This window comes from Balaenoptera acutorostrata, chromosome 5 (assembly GCF_949987535.1).
Source record: "Balaenoptera acutorostrata chromosome 5, mBalAcu1.1, whole genome shotgun sequence".
Taxonomy (NCBI): domain Eukaryota; kingdom Metazoa; phylum Chordata; class Mammalia; order Artiodactyla; family Balaenopteridae; genus Balaenoptera; species Balaenoptera acutorostrata.
This window is the reverse complement of record NC_080068.1, coordinates 100653982-100681580: the sequence shown is the minus strand read 5'-3', so window position 1 is coordinate 100681580 and position 27599 is coordinate 100653982. Positions and strand designations below refer to the sequence as shown.

Here is a 27599-nt window from a genome sequence, read left to right as displayed (position 1 = left end):
ACGGCGCCAGAACCCGGCCGGGACGAATGTGTCCGCTCTCGGCTGTATTTGGCTCGACTGACCACAGCCAGATTTTCAGCAGACAAAATTCACACTCCGGTCAGCCGGCCGCGGACAGCCGAGGGCGTGGTTACCGCCAGAAAGCTCAAATAACTCTCGCGGGAAAAGGCAATACCGCGAGACGACCGCGAGGGCAGGGGCGACTCGTAGCTCCGCGCATGCGCGGAGGGTCGAGTCAGCCCTTTCCCGGCTGGAAGTGTGATTTCTGTTGAGCGTTGAGGTTAGACTGGAAGTGGTGTTGTGTAGAGAATGGGGGGCGAGGCGCACCGCGGGTCGGCAGGCGAGGCGCGAGGCTCGTGGCGTGAGGCTGGAGGTGAGAAGGAAGAAAGGCAACCTCTGGTGGGAGTGGTCTGGAGTCCACTAAAGGGAGACATTCCGGGGTTCGTTGGCGGGAGGCACGTTTTGCTTTTGCTCAGGGGGCGAATGGACGTCTACCGGGGGAAGGGGTCAGCGATCCGGGATCCGAGGGAAGATGTTCTCGGGTCAGCTGAAGGGGTCAGGCTGAGGTTCTTAGGCCTAGTTAGGTCCCTGGAGAACTGGAGCAAACGGGAGTCTCCTGGGAAGAGGGTTACATTCTAATCTACTTAAAGCTCGTACCTGCAAGTTCCTACTCTTAAGGCCTAAGTATTACTGATGTGTGCACAATGGCAATACAGGAAACAAAGGAGAATACCAGAGACAGAAAGAACATAATTTTAAATTACTGGTTATGGGACAGGTTTGCAATGCCTTCAGGAAGGAATCACGCTTTAACCATCCCTTTTAAAAATAGAATATCTTTAGACAGACAAAAAGTAGAAATAAAACTATAACTAATACATATGTACTTGACACCCAACTGGAGAAATAGTTATTATATAACTGATGTCCTTTTTCTGCTCCACCCAATCCCGTTATGTTCCCTCTTGACCAAGGTAACCACCCTTTTAATTTTTGATTGCATATAGTGCTGTTTTGCATAGTTTTAACAATCAGAAATGTGTATATCCTTTGGCAGCTTTCTTTAACGTAATGTAAGATTTGTCAGTGTTATGTAACTCTAGTTCATTCCTTGTAACAGCTGAACAGGTGTTCCCTTATATGAATATATCACTATTCATTTTCTTGCTTTGTATCCCCAGGACCTGGCACATTGTAAATACTTGCATGTTAGTTGATTGGATGAATGCTGTAGCATTTGAGCTAAATCATGAAGAATGAATAGGATTTCAAATGACTTAAGGCAAGGGGAATACCAGCCAGAACGAAAGCAGAAGCATGAAAGTGCATGAGGTATTTCAAGAACTCCCATAGTCTTAGCGCTTAAAGTGTAGAATGGTATGGAGATATGGGATGAAGGAGAAACCTAGAGAGATAGGATGAGGCTTAGATTTAAAAGACATTATCCTGAGGAGATTACACTGCTCAGAGCCGATAGAGGTTTTTGAATTATGAGGAAACTGATCAGAGCTGTATTTTTAGAAGATGATAGCACCATGGAAATATGTCTGAGAGGTAAAAATTCATGGCAGGGAATTAAAGACCACACCTATCAAGCATCATAGCAATAATGATCATTGCATTAAGCATGTAAGGCAATCATGCAGACCTGCTTAAAATCCTAACGCATTTTCCTAGTCCATTCGTAGCACCACTTTTGTAAACAACTATTTCATACCTTCTTCTGTCAAGCTTGCAACATTTTCTACTTCTGACTCCCATTTAGCTGTTACCTTGCATCCTCTTTCAGTTAGAAAAGGACTTCCCCATGCTTTCATCCCCACATCTATCAGGTCTATACCCTAATATGCTATGTCTGCTATTATTGTAGGTGAATTGTCTGCTTGAGGAGAGAGAGTAAGCCCTTTAAGAATACTTTTTGGATATAACAGTCTGAAGTATAGCCGATTATGAACGCCCACAGAGAACTGGATTGAAATGAGAATAGTAAAAATGTAAAAGAACAGAATGATTTAAAGACAATTGTTTTTGTCTAAAAGAATAATTACTTATTGTAATACAAATGAGATATTAGTTTTTTTTAATGTGTTTCTTATTTTCAGGTAGATTTAAGTGTTAGGCTTTATAAGATAAATCTGAATATAGTTTACATTTATGTTTTTATAAGACCATTGTTTCTACTACTTAACATTATAAGCAGTTTATTTTGAAATAGAATATCGTTGATCCAATTTTAAAGAATAGGTCTTACTAACCTTTGTCTTACATATTACCAAATTGTTCAAATATAGTTTGGTAACTTATTTTTCATTGATTAATAAAAACAATGTACATGGTACAGTTTGCTACAGTTGTCATTCTCTCATTCAATCTTTCAAATACATTTACTGAGTACCTACCATTACAACAAACACTGTTCTAGGAATAGGTCATTATTATTGCACCTTGGTATATAAGAAACTTTCAGCTACAGGTATTTGGTCACCTTAATTGAAATTCTCTCCTAAGGAATGGCTAAGATAGATGCACAGCCAATTAAAGAGCATTATTGCTCTGAAATGTGGTTATATAGCCACAGCAGTCAGCCTCAACACACACATCTTAAGCATCAGTGCACACATCTATAGATTTTTGAAGTTTTGGCCAGAAAGGACCTGTCCCAGCAGAACCCATCTGGGTTATGGAATCACACATGTAGTTATTCATGTTAACATATGTATATGCTCTGATTTACATTGAGTTCTAATTGAGAATATCTCTGTTTAAAGTTCCAAAACTTACGGTTAGACCAAAACCCTCAGGTTTGAACCTGTCCCTCCAAACTCCTGTGACTTGCCATTAAGGCACCTTTCAGAGACATAGATAAAGAAAAGAGAGGGCAAACAAAAGACTTTGGAGAGCATTTTAACACTGTTTTTCTTTAACTGTATAAGGTAAATGTCTATAAAATATCTGGGGATAGGTGGCATACAGGATAAAATTGTAGTGGTTTGAAATTTCATGTGGAGGGAAGGAACATTAAAAACAAGTGAGCATCCTTCACTATGACAGGAAGAATCAATAAATGTTCTCTTTCAGCTATTAAGGGCAGTTATATATCTGAGTCAGATTGCTTCAAGGCTGTTGTGAATTGCTCTCCAACTCTTCTTATTCATCAAAGAGATTTAGATGCAGTTGCTTTTTCAGCAGTTTAGTTCTGATTTAATATATTGATGTTGTCCACAATGCTGTGACATCCAATAGGCATCTGCCATAAACTCTTTAGTCCTACTAACTACCTTGGCAGACAGGACATAAGACCTCCAAAGAAAAGCTTTGCCCATTTCTCAGACCAGGCCCTGAATTCCCCCCATATGTACTCTTTTTTAAGTATAATCAGGTACCATATACATTAGATCTCTAGCAACTGGTCCTAGTTAAAGCATTCATAATATAATAACTAATCAAGTTGATATTTTCAAGCCCCTCCTAAGGCAACCAACACCTAAAAATGCCACCATCCTAATAAACCCTGACCTTTGCCCCTATTTGTAGGTCTTCCTGTTGACACCAATGCTTTATGTTACTAAACACGGAAAACTATGCCAAGAGATTGCTAGCCTAGAGACAAGGTTATACATTTTGATCTCTTGCATATTACAACTTAACCCTACTCCCTATAGCAAAGTTTTCTCAGATGGCTCCTGCTGCCACCTTTCTGGCACATTCCTGAAGCTGCATTCCAAGAACATTGTTCTAGAATGCCCTTTAAAACTTTTAATCTCAAAATATCTGCTCCTAAATTCAAGATTTAGTATTTGTCCAATGCCAAACTGACCAAATAGTCTTATCTTGACAGCTCCCCATGTCCCTCTTTCTCACTGAATTATACTAAATTGTGTAACCCATCTCACCAGCCACCTTTACCCCTCAGTTCTGACTTGGTTCTGTTTATTGGCAGTTCATTTCAGAGACATCAACAGAATAACTCAGTACCAGAGTAGGCCATCACAACTCAGGAAATCCTAGAGCAGTCCCTTTGGCATTATTTGAAGTCTGTCAGCGTGTGTGAGTTATGTTAACAAAAGCTGGCACCATTGCAAAAAAAAAAGTTGAGCAACATCTATGCTTTATCTATAAAGCATAATCTGTGCCCACAATATTGACAAGCTCCAGCAACAAAAGGATACACAACCTCTGCTGGGATCCTCTTTAAAAATGTACTTGTACATACGATGCAGCAGTCAGGTTCCTTAGTATTTACCCAAAGGAGTTGAAAACTTTTGTCCACACAAAAACCTATAACCAATGTTTATAGCAGCTTTATTCATAATTGCCAAAATTTGGAAGCAACTAAGATGTCTTTCAGTAGGTGAATGGATAAATAAACTGTTACAGCCAGACAATGAAGTATTTTTCAGTGCTAAAAAGAAATGAGCTATCAAGTCATGAAAATACGTGGAGGAACCTTAAATGCGTATTACTAAGTGAAAGAAGCCAATCTGAAAAGTCTATATACATATAATTCCAACGGTATGGCACTCTGGAAAAGGCAAAACTGTGGAGCTAAGCTGGTTAAAAAAAAAATTAAAAAATTCAGTGACTATTAGAGATTGGTGGCAGTGAGAGTGGGGATAGGAAAGAAGGGAGGCAGAGGCACAGGATTTTTAGGGCAGTGAAAATACTCTATGAAACCATAATGATGGATACATGTCATTATACATTTGTCAAAATCCATGGGGTGTACAACACGAAGAGTGAACCTTAATGTAAAGGGTGGACTTCGGGTGTTTATGATGTGACACTGTAGGTCTATCAGCTGTAACATGTACCACTCCGGTGGGGGGTGTTGGTGATGGCGAAGACTGTGCATAGGTGGGGGCAGGACATATATGGGAAATCTCTATCTTTTGCTCAGTTTCGCTGTGAACCTAAAGTTGCTCTTAAAAAAAATAAAGCTTATTAAAATTTTAAAAAGTGCAGTATACATGACATAATGTAAGTCCCCTTCAAGTTTACTGTTAAAAATAAGTAATGAAGTCTCAGGGAAGAATCTCACTAAGGCCTTCTCCATCTGGCAACATCTTGTTTCAAGGTCACCATCTGCTCTGATGCCTCTTTCAAAGCTGGCTTTATTATTAAAAGATTAGGCCCCCACATAAATACAGTGGTGACAGGCTGGTGAAAATTGATGGCATTCAGATAATTTGTAACACATTTTGAGTGCTGCCTGGTATTCCTGAAACTTATACCTTACTTGTGTACTGTATGATACTGTTTCACTCACAGGTGAAGGATGGGTGATAGCTAGAATGACAGATATTTAGTATGTCCCCAAAACTGAAGGATTCCAATCTTCCTCTCAAGTGATTGGGGGAATCCATTCACCAGGCAAGTAATAAAAGTAATCTCGAGCTACGGGTGTTTCAGCTTTAACACTATGACTTAGAAGAACTCATGGAATGCAAAATTTATGCTAAAAAATAACAGACATTATGTGGCAAATAGGATTAGGGCCAAACTGTGTAACTTTGTAACCAGAACAAAGATGAAGTAAAAATGATTTACCTGCGATTTGTTTTAATCAGGTATGATAAGGCAAACAGACTTGAAATGGCTGTCACGACGTAGGTAGTTTTTATACTCACAGATCCCTAGATACAGGAGGTAGGGCATGCTGTGCCATGCTATACAGCGTGGCCACATGGGAAGCACCAGGGTTGGGCAGGAGGGAGAGGGGGTGGAAGGGGAAATGTGGAAAAGCCTGTATTGTGGTTTTCTCAGGAGGAATTGGCCAAGCAAGGTAAGCAGGTTTCAGATTGGCTTTCTTAACAGTTTCACCAGGATTCAGGGCATGGGGGCTGTCCCTAGTTCATGGTTACCTGGCCCTGGGGTAAACAGGGCAGGGGAATATCTGGAGAATAAGAACCTGATTTGGGAGGGTGGGGGAAGTGTGGGTAGGGCTGGCTGTAAAGTTGTGTTCCTGGGTTGAGCTATCAGTCAAGTTGTTTGCTATCTCTAGGAATTACCCAACCCTGGGAGGATTAGTTCCCTCTCTGATTAGTGAGAACCCAAATGCCAGAGCATCAAGAATTACAGAAAATAAAATCTAGTTAGTGCAAACAATCCTAATAAAACTACTAACACTGTTAAAATGTTTAATTTCTAATAAACACTACAGTAAATGTAAGACTTTACCCTTCCTCCCCCACCTCCCCAAAGTGGCATTATTTGATGGAGTGGTTTGTAAGGAAGTGCTGTATTATGCTGATAAGACCCAAATATCCTAAGTTCAAAGAGAGCAGTGCGGGAAGTACTTACAAGATGGGCATGGCCAGACTGAACTAAGAGGAAGTATATATAGTGAATGAACTGTGCTCCTCCATGGTTTGCTGTGTTTAGCTTCGTCAATGTACTTTGCATCTCCTGATGCCAACTCCCAGGTCTTATATCATTTTTTCTATCTCCCAATCTTGGTTGAGGTGGTTTGCCTTACAGAAAAAGGCCTAAGCCTATATAACATTGTGTTGAGAGCTACCAGCTTTTTGCTTCAGCACCCATGACCTTGGATTCTGTAAAGGTCCCTATAGCTGGCAACACTATTTCTCTGTATTGTAATGCTTAATGTCATATCTCTGGTCTTATTCCCAGGTCAAGGATGCATTCCAAGACAGTTCTAAAAATATGTCACCAACTCCAACCTTATAGTTGACCTAGCCATGGAAAACCTCATTGGAACCTCACAAGATCAGACCATACTGGCACTCTTAAAAACCCTGCCTATCAAAAAGTATCAGGAATGAAAATCAGGAATGATATATACCTACCACTTCAAGAAAGTTTCTGTATCAGCCAACAGTTTAGCAGGTCAGCTAGTTTCTTTGATCATCAAGCAGACGTAGTCAAGCCACTAACACAAAAGAGGAAAACGTCTCTATATCAGTGTTTTTCACATTATGCATGTGACCCATTTAGTAGGTCATGAAATCAATTTTGTGAGTCATGACGAACATTTTTAAAAACAAAATAAACTATAAAATATCAGAGTGCTTTACATGAATCCTTTGCCAGAATTATACACCTTGCAAGGAATACTAAGGTCAGTTTCAATATGTGGAAAGATATTTGATGGAGGGGATATGATGAATAGAATGTACATTGATTGCCTAAGAAATGGTTTTTAAATCATTGTCCGCTGATGTCTTATTTGGTTTTCATAATAACAAGGTTGATCTGCAGTCTAGTTGTATATTACCATGACTTGCAAATGGATATAAAGTCTGAGATGTTCCACTGAGATTCAGTTGCAAACTGCATTTTTTGGAAAGATGTTATCTAGGCAGTAAAAAAAAAATATATATATATATATATATATATATATATATATATATATATATATATATATATTAGTGACAATTATAGTTAGTGGCAATTATAATATTTTATTCAAAATTGCTTTTAAAATGGATCATTTCTTTTTTAAAAGAAAGAGGAATAATGAAGCAAAGTATGCAGAAGCATGTTCAAGTTCTACTGCTGGATCTGGAAGTATGAATAGTGACAACATTGAGAAAACTATTGACTCTAATCTGCAGACATCAACTTCGTTTGAGCCACGTTTCAAAAAGAAAAAAGTAACTGCAAGGCGTTATAATGAAGATTATTTAAAATACGGTTTTATCAAATGTGAAAAACCCTTCGAAAATGACAGACCTCAGTGTGTTATTTGTAATAATATTCTTGCAAATGAAAGCTTAAAACCTTCAAAATTAAAAAGGCACTTAGAAACACAGCATGCTGAACTTATTGATAAGCCTCTTGAATATTTTCAGAGAAAGAAAATAGATGTAAAGTCATCAACACAATTTCTTAGCTGCTCTACTACTGTTAGTGAGAAAACCTTATTATCATCATATTTAGTTGCATATCGTGTGGCAAAAGAGAAAATGGCTCACACAGCTGCTGAAAAAATTATTCTTCCAGCATGTTTGGATATGGTGCGTACAATTTTTGATGATAAATCTGCTGATAAATTAAAAACGATTCCTAGTGATAACACAATATCTCTTCGAATTTGTACAATTGCCAAACATTTAGAGGCAATGCTTATTACTCGGTTACAGTCGGGAATAGATTTTGCAATCCAGCTTGATGAAAGCACAGATACTGGAAGCTGCACAGCACTTTTAGTCTATGTCAGATATGCGTGGCAAGGCGATTTTATGGAGGATTTTTTGTGTTGTTTAAGCTTAACCTCACACCTAAGTGGATTAGATATTTTCACAGAATTAGAAAAGTGCATTGTTGGTCAGTATAAATTAAACTGGAAAAACTGCAAAGGAATTACAAGTGATGGAACAGCAAACATCACTGGAAAACAGAGCAGAGTAATTAAAAAATTGCTAGAAGTTACTAGTGGTGCGTGGAATCATTGTTTTATACATCGTGAAGCATTAGCATCCAGAGAGATTCCACAGAAGCTCATGGAAGTATTGAAAAAAGCAGTGAAAGTTGTTAACTTTATTAAAGGGAGCTCACTAAACAGCCGACTTCTTGAAACATTTTGTTCGGAGATTGGAGCTAATTATACCCACTTACTGTATCACACCAAAGTTCGTTGGTTGTCTCAAGGGAAAATACTGAGCAGGGTTTACGAACTCAGGAATGAGATCCACATTTTTCTCATTGAAAAGAAGTCTCATTTGGCAGCTATTTTTGAGGATGATATTTGGGTAACGAAACTGGCATATTTAACTGATATTTTTGGCATCCTTAATGAACTACGTTTAAAACTACAGGGGAAAAACAGTGACATATTCCAACAGGCCGAACGTATCCAAGGATTCCAGAAGGCGTTACTGTTGTGGCAAGCGAGGCTTAAAAGCAACCGTCCTAGCTACTACATGTTTCCAAGGTTTTTGCAGCACATTGAAGAGAATGTTATCAATGAAAACATTTTGGAAGAAATAAAACTAGAGATATTGTTGCACCTCACTTCTCTCTGTCAAACCTTTAACCATTTATTCCCAGAAGAGAAATTTGAAACATTAAGACAGAATTGTTGGGTAAAAGATCCGTTTGCTTTTCGAAACCCAGAATCAATAATTGAGTTAAACTTGGTGCCTGAGGAAGAAAATGAATTATTGCAGCTCAGTTCTTCATATACATCGAAGAATGATTATGAAACACTAAGTTTATCAGCATTTTGGATTAAGATAAAGGAAGACTTCCCTTTGATAAGCCGAAAGAGTATCCTGCTGCTCTTACCATTCACAGCAACTAGTTTGTGTGAACTAGGGTTTTCGGTCTTAACCCAGTTAAAAGCAAAGGAAAGGAACGGATTAAATGGCGCAGCAGATATGCGAGTAGCATTATCCTCCTGTGTTCCAGACTGGAATGAACTTATGAACGGGCAAGCACACCTACCACGTTAAATAAATATATATTTTTTTTAAATTGGAGTATAGTTGCTTTACAATGTGTAAACAAATCTTACCTGGTTTTTGTTTCTGCAGTTCTTATTTTGTGATTTTTTATCTGTTGTATTTAAATGTTAATACAGCAGTGTATGTGATAACTTTGTTTTTATTTTTGTTATATTTTAATACTAATAAAATCATAATGTAATTTTATGTTCATTGAACAAAAATTTAATGAACTTCTATTAGAGGTGAGGTACCATTCTAGACACATTTGGGATACCAAATAAAGAAAACAGACCATTCTCTAGTGGAGCTTATGTTCTGTCAAGGAGAGAGAGAGACAGTAAACATAATAAATAACCTTTATAATATTTAGAAGATAATAAGTGCTATAGAAAGTAATAAGAAAGGAGGTCAGGGAACTATTTGGGGACCAAATCATGAAGGGCTCTAGACCATTATAGGGGCTCTGGATTTTTGTCAGTGAAATGGAGAGCAGTTGGGTTCTGTGGAGGAAAGACATGATGTGAATTAGGTTTTAAAAAACTCACTCTGACTTCTATTTTGAGAATAGATTGAATTATATGTTACTTCTTTAAAGAGGTCTTTCCTAACCACTTTAGTTTGGGTACATCCTTCTTTATTCTTCCTTTTATTTCTTTGTTTTCTTGGTCGTATGTAATTTGTAATATTTGTATTTATTTATGTGATTACTAGTTCTGTCAACCTGCCACCTTGGAATGAATGCTCCATAAGAGCAGAGATCGTGTCATCTTGCATGATGCATAGCAAATGGATATCCCATTTACATTTGCTGGAGAAAAAAATCAATAACATCTAATACCTGTAACATGAGGTCATATTCCCAGGAATAATAATTAAATGTATGGCAAATTTCTTCGCCGTTTTTACATTTTAAAATCTGATTTTGTCAGATAATCTCTATAAGCATCCCAAAACGGCATTGATTGATGTTGCTTCCTCACATCATTGCTGAAAATTAAGCAATTTAATTGCTTAATATGTCTTCTTCAAACTAATTTCAACTTCTGCCTCTCTTTACATATTTCCTGACCCCGCTGGGTGATGTTTCTTTGGGTGTGGTCTTTCTCTAAAATCATATAGGTTAGCAGAAATATTTGATTTTTCAGATTTTCTATTCTATTAAAGGTAATAGATTTTTCCCCCTTGGTGCTTAAAATACAGTTGGAAGACAATTTTCCATGAATAGCTCACACTTCTGCACAGTCTGGATCCTCTGATTGAAAGTATTTGCATTTAAGTTAAGAACACTTGTGTAAGGGGACATTCCAGAATGGTGAAACTAGAGACATTTTCCCAAGAAACATCCCAGGGAAATAAAGATAAAGCCTTTTCCTACCTCCCTGGAGACATTTGCGTGCATTCCAGGAGTAATGAGTTAATCTCCCTGTAGGGAAGGGTGAGAGGATGTACCAGCAGCCCCCACTGTGTGCAGAGCTAACACCTGTGGGAATTGGGGCATGGGAAACCAACCCACAATGCTGATCTGGCTCCTTTTTTTTTTTTTTTTGGCTATGAGTAATAAATTGTATCTCTGACCCAAAGGTCTTGTGTCTTTATGTCAGTATATGTCACTTCTACAAAATCCCTTTTACTATGTACAACATATTCACAGGTTCCAGGGATTAAGACTTGGCTATCTTTATGGGGTACCATTATTCAGCCTATCACAGTCCACTGCCAGTCCTCAAAGACTCATACATCCCACATGAGAAATACCTTCACCCATTCCAAGGCCCCCCAGAGTCTCAGCCCATTACAGTATCAACTTAAGTCTAAAATCTCATATCTAATCATCTAAATTATGGGTGCAGTTCTGGATATAATGAGTCCTGGGGCAAAATCCTCTACCTGTGGAGCTGTGAAACTAGAAAGCAAGTTTGTGCTCTAGAAATACAGTGGTGGGACAGGCATAGCATAACAGATCCATTCTCATTCAAGAAGGGAGAAAATGAAGAAAAAGAGTCACTTAATCACTTTTGAAGTCCACCTAGGCAAACTCCATTAAGTTTCAAAGCCTGGAAATAACTTACATGGCTCATGCCTCTGCCTTCTGGACCCCTGACTCCACTCTTTGGAGCTCTCCACCCTTGGAATCATCCTTTTTCATGAAGAGTAACACATGTCTGCCACTGAGTAGTTTTTCTCAGCATGTTTTCTGCCTGTAGAATTTTGAGAGTCTTTTCATTTTTGTCCTCTGTCCCTTTTAGTCCAACTTGACAATGTTTTTGTTGGTATAGCATTCTCAAAAACTTTGTGGGTCACGGAGATTCACTTTATTAAAAAACAGGCTACTCCTCAGATCTTTCCTGAATAATTTCATCTGTTTTTGGCTTCTGAGTCTTACACCCCTTCAAAGAGCCCTCTGTATACTTGAATGTGCTAACCTTTTGTACTTTCCAAGTACTAGCAAAAGTCTATCCACACTTAAAAATGGTTAAGATGATAACTTTTATGTATATTTTACTACAATTTAAAACATTTTTAATCAAAAAGAAGCTGTGCAACTACATCATTGGTTTACTCTCCAGAGCATGCTTTCCTGGCAGTGGATCTCTTAACTTCAGCATTGTTTGCAATCTGTGTAGGCTGAGAATTTCCCAAATCAAATTCTGCTTCCTTTTTGTAACAGTTCTCTCCGTTCCTCTCTCACATTTTACTAAAAGCAACCAAGAAGAAACCAGGTCACACCTTCAATATTTTGCTTGGAAATCACAACCAAATACCCAAATTCATTGCTTACAAGTTCTGTTTTCTGTATAATTATAGGACACAATCTAAGCTTTCTACCATTATATAACAGAAACCCCTTCCCTCCAGTTTCCCAAATCACGTTCCTCATTTCCTCTGAGACCACACCAGCAGTCTTTAACACCCATATTTCTACTAACAGTCTGTTCAAGGCAATCTAGGACTTTTCCATCATGTTCCTCAAAATTCTTCCAACTTCTACCCATTACCCACTTCCAAACCACTTTCATATTTTTAGTATTTGTTACAGTAGAGTTGCCATAGTTTGGAGCAAGAAAAACATCTTTCTTCTGATGACTGAACTCACCTCACTCCTTCTCCAATCTCGCTTCTTCTTTGGGGCAACCTCCTTGCAGACTCTGGCCAAGATTAGCAAAGAGTAATAATCCTGTGCTAATGATGTCCCAAGCTCAGTCTTGGAACTGAGGACAAAGGGAGGCAGAAAGAGGGATACTTTCAGATACCAAAATCTGTACTTATTTCCTACGGCTGCTGTAACAAATTACCACAATATTAATGGCTTAAAACAACACGAATTTATTCTCTTTTGGAGGTCAGAAGTCCAATGATAGTCTCACTGGGCGAAAGTCAAGGTGTCAGCAGGGTTTGTTCCTTCTGGAGACTCCGGGGAAGAATCTGTTTCCATACTTTTTCAAGCTTCTAGAGTCTGCCTGCATTCCCTGCCTCACATCTTCAAAGCCAGCAGTAAATCACCTTCAATATCTCTCTGCTTCCATTATCACATTGCCTTCTCTGTACAATCACCTCTCTGGGTGATTGCCCTTCTCTTATGATTACATTGGACCCATCCAGACAATCCACTGTAATCCCTCCATCTCAAGATCCTTAAATTAATCACATTTGCAAAGTCCCTTTTACTATGTAAGGTAATGTATTCACAGGTTCTGGGGGACTAGGACACGGACATCTTTGTGGGGCCATTGCTCAGCTTACCACAACCCAAAATAAGCACAAGGAACAAATAAGCTGATGATAAGTATTTGAAACATTCATTGAGAGGACACTACGAAACACTGTTTAGGAACTTCAAATTCACGATCTCTCTTGCTTCATCCTCAAGCAAGCAAAAATGCCAACCAACAAACAAGACAATATTTTTGATAAGGAAGTTCAGAAAGTATTGAAAGCTCTTGATGTTTAAGAGCACAAATTTTGGAGAGCACCGAAATCACAACTAACTGCTGAACAGTCACCAACAGGAAGACACTGGAACTCACCAAAAAAGATACCCCACATCCAAAGACAAAGGAGAAGCCACAAAGAGATGGTAGGAGGGGTGCAATCACAATAAAATCAAATCCCATAACTGCTGGGTGGGTGACTCACAAATTGGAGAACACTTACACCACATAAGTCCACCCACTGGACTGAAGGTTCTGAGCCCCACGTCAGGCTTCCCAACCTGGCGGTCTGGCAATGGGAGGAGGAATTCCTAGAGAATCAGACTTTGAAGGCTAGCAGGATTTGATTGCAGGACTTTGACAGGACTGGGAGAAACAGACACTGCACTCTTGGAGGGCACACACAAAGTAGTGTGTGCATCGGGACCCAAGGGAAGGAGCAGTGACCCCATAGGAGACTGAACTATACCTACCTGCTAGTGTTGGAGCGTCTTCTGCAGAGGCAGGGGTGACTGTGGCTCACTGTGGGAACAAGGACACTGGCAGCAGAAGTTCTGGGAAGTACTCATTGGTGTGAGCCCTCCCAGAGTCCGCCATTAGCCCCACCAAAGAGCCAGGTAGGCTCCAGTGTTGGGTCACCTCAGGCCAAACAACCAACAGGGAGGGAACCCAGCCCCACCCATCCACAGACAAGCAGATTAAAGTTTTACTGAGCTCTGCCCACCACAGCAACAGCCAGCTCTACACACCACCAGTTCCTCCCATCAGGAAGCTTGCACAAGCCTCTTAGATAGCCTCATCCATCAGAGGGCAGAGAGCAGAAGCAAGAAGGACTACAATCCTGCAGCCTGTGGAAGGAAAACCACATTCACAGAAATATACACAAAATGAAAAGGCAGAGGACTTTGTACCAGATGAAGGAACAAGATAAAACCCCAGAAAAACAACTAAATGAAGTGGAGATAGGCAACCTTCCAGAAAAATAATTCAGAATAATCATAGTGAAGATGATCCAGGACCTCGGAAAAAGAATGGAGGCAAAGTTTGAGAAGATGCAAGAAATGTTTAACAAACATATTAGAAGAATTGAAGAACAAACACCTAGAAGATTTAAAGAACAAACAAACAGAGATGAACAATACAATAACTGCAATGAAAAATACACTAGAAGGAATCAATAGCAGAATAACTGAGGCAGAAGAACGCATAAATGACCTGGAAGACAGAATGGTGGAATTCACTGCCATGGAACAGAATAAAGAAAAAGAATGAAAAGAAATGAAAACAGCCTAAGAGACCACTGGGACAACATTAAATGCAACAACATTCACATTATAGGGGTCCCAGAAGGAGAAGGGAGAGAGAAAGGACCCAAGAAAATATTTGAAGAGATTATAGTCAAAAACTTCCCTAACATGGGAAAGGAAATAGCCACCCAAGTCCAGGAAGTGCAGAAACTCCCAGGCAGGATAAACCCAAGGAGAAACATGCCAAGACACATAGTAATCAAATTGACAAAAATTAAAGACAAAGAAAAATTATTGAAAGCAACAAGGGAAAAATGACAAATAACATACAAGGGAACTCCCATAAGGTTAACAGCTGCTTTCTCAGCAGAAACTCTACAAGCCAGAAGGGAGTGGCATGATAGATTTAAAGTGGTGAAAGGGAAGAACCTACAACCAAGATTACTCTACCCGGCAAGGATCTCATTCAGATTCGACAGAGAAATCAAAAGCTATACAGACAAGCAAATGCTAAGAGAATTCAGCACCACCAAACCAGCTCTACAACAAATGCTAAAGGAACTTCTCTACATGGGAAACACAAGAGAAGAAAAGGACCTACAAAAACAAACCGAAAACAATTAAGAAAATGGTAATAGGAACATACATATTGTTAAGTACCTTAAACGTGAATGGATTAAATGCTACAACGAAAAGTCACAGGCTCGCTGAATGAATACAAAATCAAGACCCATATATATACTGTCTACAAGAGACCCACTTCAGACCTAGGGACACATAAAGACTGAAAGTGAGGGGATGGAAAAAGACTTTCCATGCAAATGGAAATCAAAAGAAAGCCAGAGTAGCAATATTCTTATCAGATAAAGGAGACTTTAAAATAAAGAATGTTACAAGAGACAAGGAAGGACACTACATAATGATCAAGGGATCAATCCAAGAAGAAGATATAACAATTATAAATATATATGCACCCAACATAGGAGCACCTCAATACATAAGGCAAATGCTAACAGCTATAAAAAAGGAAATCAACAGTAACACAATAATAGTGAGGGACTTTAACACCTCGCTTACACAAATGGACAGATCATCCAGACAGAAAATTAATAAGGAAACACAAGCTTTAAATGACACAATAGACCAGATAGATTTAAATGATATTTATACGATATTCCATTCAAAAACAACAGATTACACTTTCTTCTCAAGTGCACATAGAACATTCTCCAGGATAGATCACATCTTGGGTCACAAATCAGGCCTCAGTAAATTTTAGAAAATTGAAATTATATCAAGCATGTCTTCTGACCACAATGCTATGAGATTAGAAATCAATTACAGGAAAAAAAACGTAAAAAACACAAACACCTGGAGGCTAAACAATACGTTACTAAGTAACCAAGAGATCACTGAAGAAATCAAAGAGGAAATCAAAAAATGCCTAGAGACAAATTACAATGAAAACACGATGATCCAAAACCTATGGGATGCAGCAAAAGCAGTTCTAAGAGGGAAGTTTATAGCAATACAAGCCTACCTCAAGAAACAAGGAAAATCTCAAATAAACAATCTAACCTTACACCTAAAGGAACTAGAGAAAGAAGAACAAACAAAACCCAAAGTTAGTAGAAGGAAAGAAATCACAGACATCAGAGCAGAAATAAATGAAATAGAAGCAAAGAAAACAATAGCAAAGATCAATAAAACTAATAGCTGGTTCTTTGAGAAGATAAACAAAATTGATAAACCATTAGCCACACTCATCAAGAAAAAGAGGGAGAGGACAAAAATCAATAAAATTAGAAATGAAAAGGAAAAGTTACAACAGACACTGCAGAAATACAAAGCATCCTAAGAGACTACTACAAGCAACTCTATGCCAATAATATGGACAAGCTGGAAGAAATGGACAAATTCTTAGGAAGGTATAACCTTCCAAGACTGAACCAGGAAGAAATAGAAAATATGAACAGACCAATCACAAGTAATGAAATTGAAACTGGGATTAAAAATCTTCTAACAAACAAAAGTCCAGGACCAGATGGCTTCACAAGTGAATTCTATCAAACATTTAGAGAAGAGCTAACACCCATCCTTCTCAAACCCTGCCAAAAAATTGCAAAGGAAGGAACACTCCCAAACTCATTCTACGAGGCCATCATCACCCTGATATCAAAACCAGACAAAGATACAACCAAAAAAGAAAATTACAGAAAAAGATCACTGATGAATATAAATGCAAAAATCCTCAAAAAATACTAGTGAACAGAATCCAACAACACATTAAAAAGATCATACACCATGATCAAGTGGGATTTATCCCAGGGATGCAAGGATTCTTCAATTTACGCAAATCAGTCCATGTGATACACCATATTAACAAATTGAAGAAGAAAAAGCATATGATCATCTCAATAGATGCAGAAAAAGCTTTTGACAAAATTCAACACTCATTTATGATAAAAACTCTCCAAAAAGTTGGCATAGAGGGAACCTACCTCAACATAATAAAGGCCATATATGACAAACGCACAGCAAAACATCATTCTCAATGGTGAAAAACTGAAAGCATTTCCTCTAAGATCAGGAACAAGACAAGGATGTCCACTCTCACCACTGTTATTCAACATAGTTTTGGAAGTCCTAGCCATGGCAATCAGAGAAGAAAAAGAAATAAAAGGAATCCAAATTGGAAAAGAAGCAGTAAAACTGTCACTGTTTGCAGATGACATTATACTATACATAGAGAATCCTAAAGATGCCACCAGAAAACTATTAGAACTAATCAATGAATTTGGTAAATTTGCAGGATACAAAATTAATGCACAGAAATCTCTTGCATTCCTATACACTAATGATGAAAAGAGAAAGAGAAATTAAGGCAACACTCCCATTTACCACTGCAACAAAAAGAATAAAATACCTAGGAATAAACCTACCTAAGGAGACAAATGACCTGTATGCAGAAAACTATAAGACACTGATGAAAGAAATTAAAGATGATACCAACAGATGGAGAGATATACCATGTTCTTGGATTGGAAGAACCAATATTGTGAAAATGACTATAGTACCCAAAGCAATCTACAGATTCAATTCAATCCCTATCAAATTACTAATGGCATTTTTTACAGAACTAGAAAAAAAAATCTTAAAATTTTTATGGAGACACAAAAGACCCCGAATAGCCAAAGTAGTCTTGAGGGGAAAAAACAGAGCTGGAGGAATCAGACTCCGTGACTTCAGACTATACTACAAAGCTACAGGAAACAAGACAATACGGTACTGGCAAAAAAACAGAAATATAGATCAATGGAACAGGATAGAAAGCCCAGAAATAAACCCACGCACCTATGGTCAGCTTAGCTATGACAAGGGAGGCAAGGATATACAATGGAGAAAAGACAGTCTCTTCAATAAGTGGTGCCGGGAAAACTGGACAGCTACATGTAAAAGAATGAAATTAGTACATTCCCTAACACCATACACAAAAATAAACTCAAAATGGATTAGAGACCTAAATGTAAGACTGCACACTATAAAACTCTTAGAGGAAAACATAGGAAGAACACACTCTGACATAAATCACAGCAAGATCTTTTTTTGATCCACCTCCTAGAGTAATGGAAATAAAAACAAAAATAAACAAATGGGACCTAACGAAACTTAAAAGCTTTTGCAGAGCAAAAGAAACTACAAACAAGATGAAAAGACAACCCTCAGAATGGGAGAAAATGTTTGCAAACAAATGAACGGACAAAGGATTAATCTCCAAAATATATAAACAGCTCATGCAGCTCAATATTAATCAAACAAACAACCCAATCAAACAATGGGCAGAAGACCTAAATAGACATTTCTCCAAAGAAGAGATACAGATGGCCAAGAAGCACATGATGCTCAACATCACTAATTATTAGAGAAATGCGAATCAAAACTACAATGAGGTATCACCTCACACCAGTTAGATTGGCCATCATCAGAAAATCTACAAACAGCAAATGCTGGAGTGGGTGTGAAGAAAAGGGAACCCTCTTGCAATGTTGGTGGGAATGTGAATTGATACAGCCACTATGGAGAACAGTATGGAGGGTCCTTAAAGAACTAAAAATAGAATTACTATATGACCAGCAATCCCACTACTGGCCATATACCCAGAGAAAACAATAATTCAAAAAGACACGTGCACCCCAATATTCATTGTAGCACTATTTACAATAGCCAGGTCATGGAAGCACCCTAAATGCCCATCGACAGACGAATGGATAAAGAAGTTGTGGTACATAGATACAATGGAATATTACTCAGCCATAAAAAGGAACGAAATTGGGTCATTTGTAGAGACATGGATGGATCCAGAGACTGTCATACAGAGTGAAGTAAGTCAGAAAGAGAAAAACAAATATCGTATATTAACACATATATGTGGAACCTTGAAAAATGGTACAGATGAACTGGTTTTCAGGGCAGAAATAGTGACACAGATGTAGAGAACCAATGTATGGACACCAAGGGTAGAAAGTGGCTGGGCGAGGGGGTGGTGGTGTGATGAATTGCAAGATTGGAATTGACATGTATACACTAATATGTATAAAATGGATAACTAATAAGAACCTGCTGTATAAAAAAATATATAAAATAAAATTCAAAAAAAAAGAAAAAGAGCACAAAGTTCAAATTATTATTGTGTCCAAGGTCTTTAGGATATAATATATAGGGGTGGGATAGGGAAGGTGGGAGGGAGACGGAAGAGGGAGGAGATATGGGGATATATGTATATGTATAGCTGATTCACTTTGTTATAAAGCAGAAACTAACACACCATTGCAAAGCAATTATACTCCAATAAAGATGTTAAAAAAGAAAAAAAGAAAAAGAAAAAAAGATATATGACCCTAGGAATTCCCTGGAGGTCCATTGGTTAGGACTCCATGCTTTCACTGCCAATGGTATGGGTTCAATCCCGTGTCAGGGAACTAAGATCCTGCAAGCTGCGAGGCATGGCAAAAATAAAAGGTATGACCCTAACTTATTTTGTCAAGTCTCAACCTGTACCCTATTTATCAGTCAAAATAAAATGGTACGTTTTTCAGGAGAAGCCCCATGCTTTCCCATTATTCTGTCTTTGCTCAGGCAATTGGTTCCATCTGAAATCTCTTTTCCCCCAATTCTGTATATCAGCATCCTATTCCTTCTAGAACTTCACGTAAGGAGAATAATAAAGTGTGTATTATTTTACATCTAGCTTCTTTCATTTAGCATATACATTTTTCTTACATTCTCCAGTGTATCAGTAGTTCATTCCTTTGCACTGTTTAGTAGTATTTTATTGTAGACTATATCACAATTTGTTTATTCTTCTCTTGTTGGGTATTTGCATTGTTTAGGGGTTACTATGAATTAAGCTGCTATGAACATTTCATGTATAAATCTTTGGGTAGACATATTTTCATTTTCTCTTTGGAAAATACCCAGTAGTGGAATGTCTTTTTTGGTGAGGTACCTGCTCAACTATTTTAAAAGCAGATACCATTTTAAAATTTGGGTTGTTTTTCTTATTTTTGAGTTGTTGAATTCTTTCTATTTTTCTGGATATAAATGTTAAAGCAGTAATTGAAACTGTGAACCTCAGATTGCGACTCGAACCCACGCGGCTGGGACTTGAACATGGCCAAAACCCTGCTTGGGACTCGGACTCACGGTGTTTTAATTAGAATCACTCACCTGGTGTCTGGACTTACTGAGGCTCATGTTCTTTGTGTCTCACGTGGAAAGAATCCAGTGAGAGACAAAGTGATAGGTAAGAAGCAGATTTATTTAGAGTGAAACACACTCCACAGACAGAGTGTGGGCCGTCTCAGAAGGTGAGAAAGGCACCAGGGTATGAGGTTGTCAGTTTTTATAGGGTGGGTAATTTCATAGGCTAATGAGTGGGAGGAGTATTCCAACTGTTTCAGGAAGGGGCAGTGATTTCCAGGAATTGGGCCACCGCCCACTTTTTGATCCTTATGATTGGCCTTGGAACTGTCATGGCACCTGTGGGTGTGTCATTTAGCTTGCTGATATGTTACAGTGAGCATATACTGAGGCTCAGGGTCTAGTGGAATTTGACTTATCCGCCATCTTGGACCCATTTGGTTCTAATCAGTTTATGTCATGTCCTCTGGCTATGTCATTGTTTCAAAGGTTGTGCCCTGCCGCCTTCCCTCCTGTTTCATAATCAGCATTTACTTTATTATGACTTGTGAATATTATTCATGGCTGAGCTTAGAGTATTATATGACTATATATATTTTTCTTATAAACTTGCTTAACTAGAGGTAGTAATCGCCTCCCTCCCCCTCCCCCCCCCCCAGCTTATTTGTTTGATTGGTATTCTACATACATTTATGATTATAGTTAAATTCTCTGCAAGACATATAAATCTCACAATGCATTCAAAAGCATCAGTCAATACTTCAGGTGGTGTGTGTGTGATTTCTTTCCCTCTGTCTCTCTCTCTTTTTTTTTTTTTTGTTTCTTGGAAGCATCCTTCCTAGAGCTGTCAGCACAATGAATGGAAATTACTTGCTCTCAAGTTCATCTCCGAAATTTCATACTCTTGAGATTTATCCTAAAAACTTCCAGAGAGAAGGTCAAATAAACAGGATTAGGAAAAGGGCTCTAGATTTTTCAATAGTAACATAGAAATCAGAGAACAGTGGAGCACTGCCTTCAAAATTGTGAGGGAAAATGATTTGCAACTTAAAATTCTCTCTAACCAAACTTTCAATCAAGCATGAGGGTAGAATAATGACATTTTACATTATTATGCAAAAGTCAAAAAATTTAGCCCCTATGGCATCTTCTCAAGAAGCTATTGTAAGGTGTGCTCTAGACATGGGATCTAGGAAACAGGGCATCCAGGAGAGACAAGAACAGGCATCTTCCTGGGTCACTGCAAGACAACTACGCAGCAAGTTGAGAGTAGACTGGGACAGTAAACTGGACAAAAAAGGGTGTTTCCAAGAAACAAAAAGAAAAGAGAGAGAGAGAAAGAAATCACACACACCACCTGAAATATTGACTGATGCTTTTAAATGCATTGAAAGATTTACATGCCTTGTAGAGAATTTGACCATAATCATAAGTGTACATATAATATCACAAACAAACAAATAAGCCAGTGGTAGGGGATGGTGGGAGGGAGACTATTATTACCTCTAGGGTAAGCATGAAGTTCACAAGAAAGGAAACAGAATCATAGAATACTACAACTCAGCCATGAATAATATTCACAAGTCATAATAACGTAAATGCTGATTACTGAGTTAAAGCTTTTGATAAAAAGACTTGGACAATGAAGGGTGCAGAAGGATGCCTTTTGAGGATGTGTGGGGTTAAAGATAAAATTTCCTTTGACGTGGTGGGAAGTCAAAGAATACTATCCAAAATGGAAACATCAAGAAACAGCATACAGGCATATTATTTGGAAATGTGGAAGTAAATGCCAGGAAAACAAAAACAAACAACCTGTTGAAATAATTTAAAATGCTTATCTGGAAAGTGGACTCGAGTTAGGGAGGGGCTGGACAGGACAATGAGAGTTTTGGTTATAAACTTTAAAAATAGAAAAGAGAGATTAAAATAAAATATTCCAGAACCCTCCACCCTACCTCCCACGGGCCTCCCACATTTATCACGTCTGCCAGGCACATAGCTATCACTACCGTAGAAATTGAGGACTTGACCCTCCAGTGAGTTCTGTTAATCTCAGATCTCTACACTGATTGTCTCTGGAATTTTGCATCTATCTGGAAGGGAGATTGTGACCTCCGACAACCTACTTAACTTCCCTGAATTCACTCACCTGTAAATGGGAGTGATAAACCTAGCTCGGAGGGATATTGTGAAAAGGCAATGAAAATTATGCTTGTAAAGTGGTTGGCACATAGTAACAGCTCAATACATATTAACTTTTGTGGTTATTATTTCCTGAAAACAAACACCGTCCACTCATCATTAGCCAGTAAGAAAGAGGGTGGGTGTCTGTTAAAGTTGTCATAGTTTGAAGCCAGAAAAATCTTCCTTCGGGGGACTGAACTCGCCTCACCCCTTCTCCAACCTCGCTTCTTCTTTGGGCCTCCCACCTCGTGGACTCCGGCCGTGATTAGCCGAGGGCAATAGTCCTGCCCCCGGTAATGTCCCAACTCAGTCCCGGAGCTGAAGCAGAAAGAGAGACAGGAAGTGAGCGCAGGTTCCGGTAGGGCAAGAATCTTGCCCAGCGGCAGCTCGGGGAGCCACCTCAGCGCGACGGGAGGAGGCGAGTCCGGGAGGCACCCCCAAAGTGCCTGCGATGGAAGCCCGGGGGTGCGCGGTCCCGGCGGCCGCTGCCGGCGCTGCTGCTGTTCGTGCTGCTGCCGCCGGCCGCGGGCGCTGCAGGCGCTGCGGACGCGCGCTGGAGCGGGCAGGGCACCATCCCGCACCTGCAAAGCATCTTCCTGGGCCGCTGCGCGGAGTACATTGCGGTGCTGAGCCCCGAGCTACGGTGAGCGCGGCGGCTGGAGAGGGAGCTCGAGAGGGAGGGGGAGAGGAAAGGGAGGGGGAGGGGAAAAGGGAAGGAGGATGGGGAATCTACTGGGGAGGGTGCACTGGGTGGGGTCTGGAGGTGAAGGGTGTGTGTGTGTGTGCGTGTGTGTGTGTGTGTGTGTGTGTAAAAATGCAGCAGGTGTTGCGGGGGGAGTGGATGAGGATTAGGTAGCGGTGAGTTTGGACGACAGCCAGCGTAAGGTTAACCAGAACCCATCAGACCCAGGAATATGGTCTCCAGCTGCAATTCCCCAGGTACTTTGGGAATTCAAATTTCCAGCTGCAATTCCCCAGGTACTTTGGGAATTCAAATTTCAGGTCTTCTAATTTAGAGGACTTTTAAAGTTTGAGTCTCTCTTGCCAGCACTGTGCTTCTTACTAATTTTTGTTCCTTCCTTGGACACATTTTTTCTGTTTTCATAAAGTCCCTCTCTTGTGCCAGTTGTTTTTATTGTGACAGATTTTAGGCCAATAAAAAAGAATGGAAAATAATACAGGGAACACCCATGTTACCACCCAGCATAAGAAATAAGTTACAAATGGGGTGGGAAATGGTTTTGGAAAGCTAGGTTGGACTTAAGGAGTTGCAGCAGACCCTGGAAGTCATACTTTCTGCCTTAGCAGGAGGTGGAACAGTCTTTTTCCACACTCTGTGCTCACTCCTGATTTTACAGGGTCTTGCATGTCCACTTGATCTCACCTGGCCCTCAACCCCAGGATGGACCTGTGTCTAAATGAAGGGGCACCTGAAGCTGGCAGCCCATGTGGTTTATTGGAATTGTCACCGTCTAGCTCTGTGCATTTTCTGCTGTCTCTGTGAGCCTGTTCTAAGTTCTAAGAAATGTGTGTTGCACCTCTGAAAGACACTTCCACTGTCAGATTTCTAAATCCATCACCAAAGTTATTTTTCTTCCTCTTCTGAATTGGGGTTAATGCAAGAGTTATGACAATTTCCTGTCTTTTTTGTATGCCCAGTTCTGAAGAGTTGATATTTGACAAAATCACTAGTAAAAAACTTGGAGAAATGGAAATATATCACACTGGAATGTGGTCTTTTTTTTTTTCTTTTCTTTTTCTCTTTTAAACTTGTACTTTTCCGCAGGGACAAGAACTGCACAGCCATCTGGGAAGCCTTTAAACTGGTGCTGGATAAGGATCCCTGTTCCGTGCTTCCCTCAGATTACGACCTTTTTATTAACCTCTCCAGGCACTCCATTCCCAGAGACAAGGTAACTCTACCTTCGCCTCGGTAAAACGTTGCTCTGTCTCTATAGAGACAGACAGTGTCCAGGCCAAGCAACCAACTCACAATGTGCGCCAGGCTCTCTGGTGGGAAAGTGGCTCTGTCTTCAAAGGTGCTCCTGGGTCTCCTGCCAGTCCTGGGCAGAAGGAACTTTCCTAAGTCAAGAAGTCAGTGCAGAAACGACAAGAACATCAGCGAGTCACCACACCTTTCCCACGGGGCCTCTGCACCTGGCCAGTTCTGAACAATCTCCATCCTAACTGGCTCCAAAGGCCTGAACCTTGAGTACTTCAGAAAACCCTCTATGTCAGTAGCCTCCCAGGAGACCAATACCTCCTCTTAACAGGTCTTAAGATTATATCCATTCAGGACCAGTTTCTTGAAGAAACTGGTTAACATATAATCATGTGGTTTACATGTCTGTATTCTGTCTGCACTCTAAGCACTAATACAGTGAAAGTAAATGAGAACATCTACGTAAATTGCTTGTTTAGAACAGTACCTTGAGTTATTATTACTATGTGAAAACATTGTAACTTCATAGTGGAAACTATAAAGTATAATATAAAGGTAATGTATTTTTGAGACACTTTACCCTTTAGGAATTCATTTTGTGATTGCATATCATCCTAACCACAGCTCTGGGAGAAGAGAAAGGGGTCATACTCCCCATTTTCCACATGTGGAAACTGAGGCACAGGGAGATTACATGCCTTGGTCAAGATCACACATTTAGTATATGACAGACCCAGAATTTGAACCCAGGTCCATTGATTTAAAAAAAAAAAACTATCTATCTATAACTACTAGAAAAAATATATATGTATGTATGTATTATATTTTTTCTCTGCTGGGAAAATATTTCATTAACATTTGCATGATACCCTTGGAATAAAGAAAAGAGTGCTGGTAGCACTCTCTGAATGGGTAACTAAAGACAAAGACAAAGAAGGTTCAGTTGTTGTGAGGCAAGTCCCAGGTGAATGAGAAATGGTTGGCCTGACTTGTCTTGATGATACTGTGCCTGAAGAAATCAGTTTTGATTTCATTTTGTGTTGGTTTTTCCTTAGTCCCTGTTCTGGGAAAACAACCACCTCCTTGTCACCAGCTATGCGGAGAACGGCCGCCGCTTTATGCCACTGTGCAATGTTCTGTATGGCATGGTTGGAGATTTCTTGAGCTGGTGTCGACAGAAAAATGCCTCTGGTAAGACTTCTGCACGAATCACAAGAAAAGTCAGGGTTCCTATTTACTATGCATTTGCCATTTGTGCTAAGTGCTTTCATATGCATTTTTATCTCTTTGGATTCCGCCCCCCTCAAATCCTCTCAGGTAAAGTGGTCATAATAATAATTAAATAATAACAATGATAATAGAGAAAGAGAATCTATCTTTTGCTAGGTACTGTTCTAAGCACTTTATGGATATTAACTCATTTAATCCCTGCAACAGCCCCATGGCCTAGGTCCTATCCTGATTCCTATTTTGACAAACGAGGAAAGTGAGGCACAGCAAGATTGAGAAACTTGCTCAGGAGTGCACAGCGCGTAAACAGCAAAGTCAGACAGTCTGACTCCAGGGTCCTGCATGACTCTGTCTCACTATCCTCATTTTCCAGAGGGGAAAACTGAGGCTTTGGGAGGTTAAATGACTTGAAGAACTAGGGCCAGGATTCTCCCCTCTTCTCACTGATTCTGAAGCTGCTCCAGGCCACCAGCAGATATTTTGAGACTCAAATTATTGACTTAAAAAAAAAAAAGCACAACGTGAAAGCTGAGAGTTAAGCTTTATTTAGGGCAAAATGAGGACTATAGCCCAGGAGACAACACTTCAGATAGCTCTGAGAACTGCTCCAAAGAGGTAGGGGGGAAGGTCACTGTCATGTATGATTTTAGTGAAGGGGGTGGGTGTGTGCGGTCAGGTACACATTTTGGCAGAGACCTGCTGCTAGTCAAAAGGAACAGATGTCACCATTAGTGATTTTAGTACTTTCCTAGATATGAGGAGATGCAAGACTTGGGCTCATAAAATCTTCTCCTGAAAATATCTTAACTATCTAAAGACCTGTTCTGCCAGTTTTTCCCAGAGCCCAGAGTGCCTCCTTCCTGACCTCCACCCTGAACTCCTTTCAGGGGCTGTTGAAGGTCAGCGGCTGCAGCGGCTCATGATTTGATCCTTGTAGAGGTAGATGGCAAGTGCCAATTTGTAGTTGGCAAAATCACAGTGAAAGTTAAAGTCACAGGGGCTGGCCTGATGGTAAGGAAAACGCTCCTCATTCATCAGCTCCCACGCTAGGAGCTGGTGATACAGCAGTCTCTGCCCTCAGGAAACGTGTAGCTTTGTGAGTGTGGAGAGGTGTGCTCTGAGGCGGGAACGACCCAGAGCTAGGGAGTAGCAGAGGGAGACACCGGCATAGACCAGAGCCTCGGGAAGCTTCCTGGCGGCTCTAGCTCCTGATGAGCCTGAAGGCTGAGCAGGACGAAGGCCAGCAAGGAAAGCGGGTGGGGGGAGGTGGTCCCTTCGTGAAAACTGGAGGTTCTTCCTCCCTGGGTATTGGAGTCACTTAGATCCCACATGCCGTGCGGCATGGCCAAAAAAAAAAAAAACAGTTAACCTAAGCTCAGTTTTGTTTCTTGCTCCTCCATTCATTCATCCATCTATGAAGTGTGTAGAGTGCCTCCTCCATGCCAGTCCTTGCTCTTCTAGGCAGCAAGAGAATAGACCAGGAAAATAATACCTCATCCTTACATTATAGGGGCAGGGGTGGAGATAAGACCATCAGCAGGCAAGTAAAAACATATATATACAGTTCGCCATAAGATTATAAAGGTTACAGAGAAAAACAAAACAGGGAAAAGAGGGTAGGGAGTGCTGGCTGGTGAGGAGGGGAGAGGGAAGCATTGCAGTTTTACACAGGCCCAGGGAAGGCCTCACTGAGAAGCTGATGTTTGAGCAAAGACCTAAAGGACTTGAGGAAGAGCATTTCCTGACAGAGGGAACAGCACGTGCAAAGGCCTTGAGGTGGGAGTGTGTGTGGCATATTTAAGGAACAGAAAGGCAGGCAGTAAGTGAAGAGGCAAGTAGTAGACTGGGAGGCTAGAGGAACGAAGGAGGGCCAGACAGCACAGGACATCGTGAGGATGCTGACTTTCACTCTGCGTGAGATGGGAAGCATGGCAGGGTGCAGATCAGATGGATGTGG

At 39.9% G+C, this 27599-nt stretch overlaps 2 protein-coding genes across 3 annotated transcripts in view; both read left to right on the top strand.

The window, feature by feature from the left end:
* Positions 1-227: 227 nt before the first annotated feature.
* On the top strand, positions 228-10981 carry FAM200B (family with sequence similarity 200 member B). Of its 2 annotated transcripts, XM_057547426.1 has the most exons (3): positions 228-373; positions 6631-7078; positions 7466-10981. In XM_057547426.1, the coding sequence occupies exons 2-3, from the start codon at positions 7035-7037 to the stop codon at positions 9411-9413; spliced, it is 1992 nt and encodes a 663-aa protein (XP_057403409.1). In that variant the 5' UTR covers positions 228-373; positions 6631-7034; the 3' UTR covers positions 9414-10981. The 2 variants fall into 2 exon arrangements, with proteins under 2 accessions (XP_057403409.1, XP_007167392.2); XM_007167330.2 differs by lacking the exon at positions 6631-7078.
* Positions 10982-21423: 10442 nt separating this feature from the next.
* The window catches only part of BST1 (bone marrow stromal cell antigen 1), a 29170-nt gene continuing 22994 nt past the window's right edge, over positions 21424-27599 (top strand). The window contains exons 1-4 of the mRNA XM_007167351.2: positions 21424-21447; positions 22833-23113; positions 24257-24383; positions 25468-25603. Of these exons, the coding sequence (XP_007167413.2) occupies positions 21424-21447; positions 22833-23113; positions 24257-24383; positions 25468-25603 (568 nt within the window). The remainder of the gene's footprint in view (positions 21448-22832; positions 23114-24256; positions 24384-25467; positions 25604-27599) is intronic.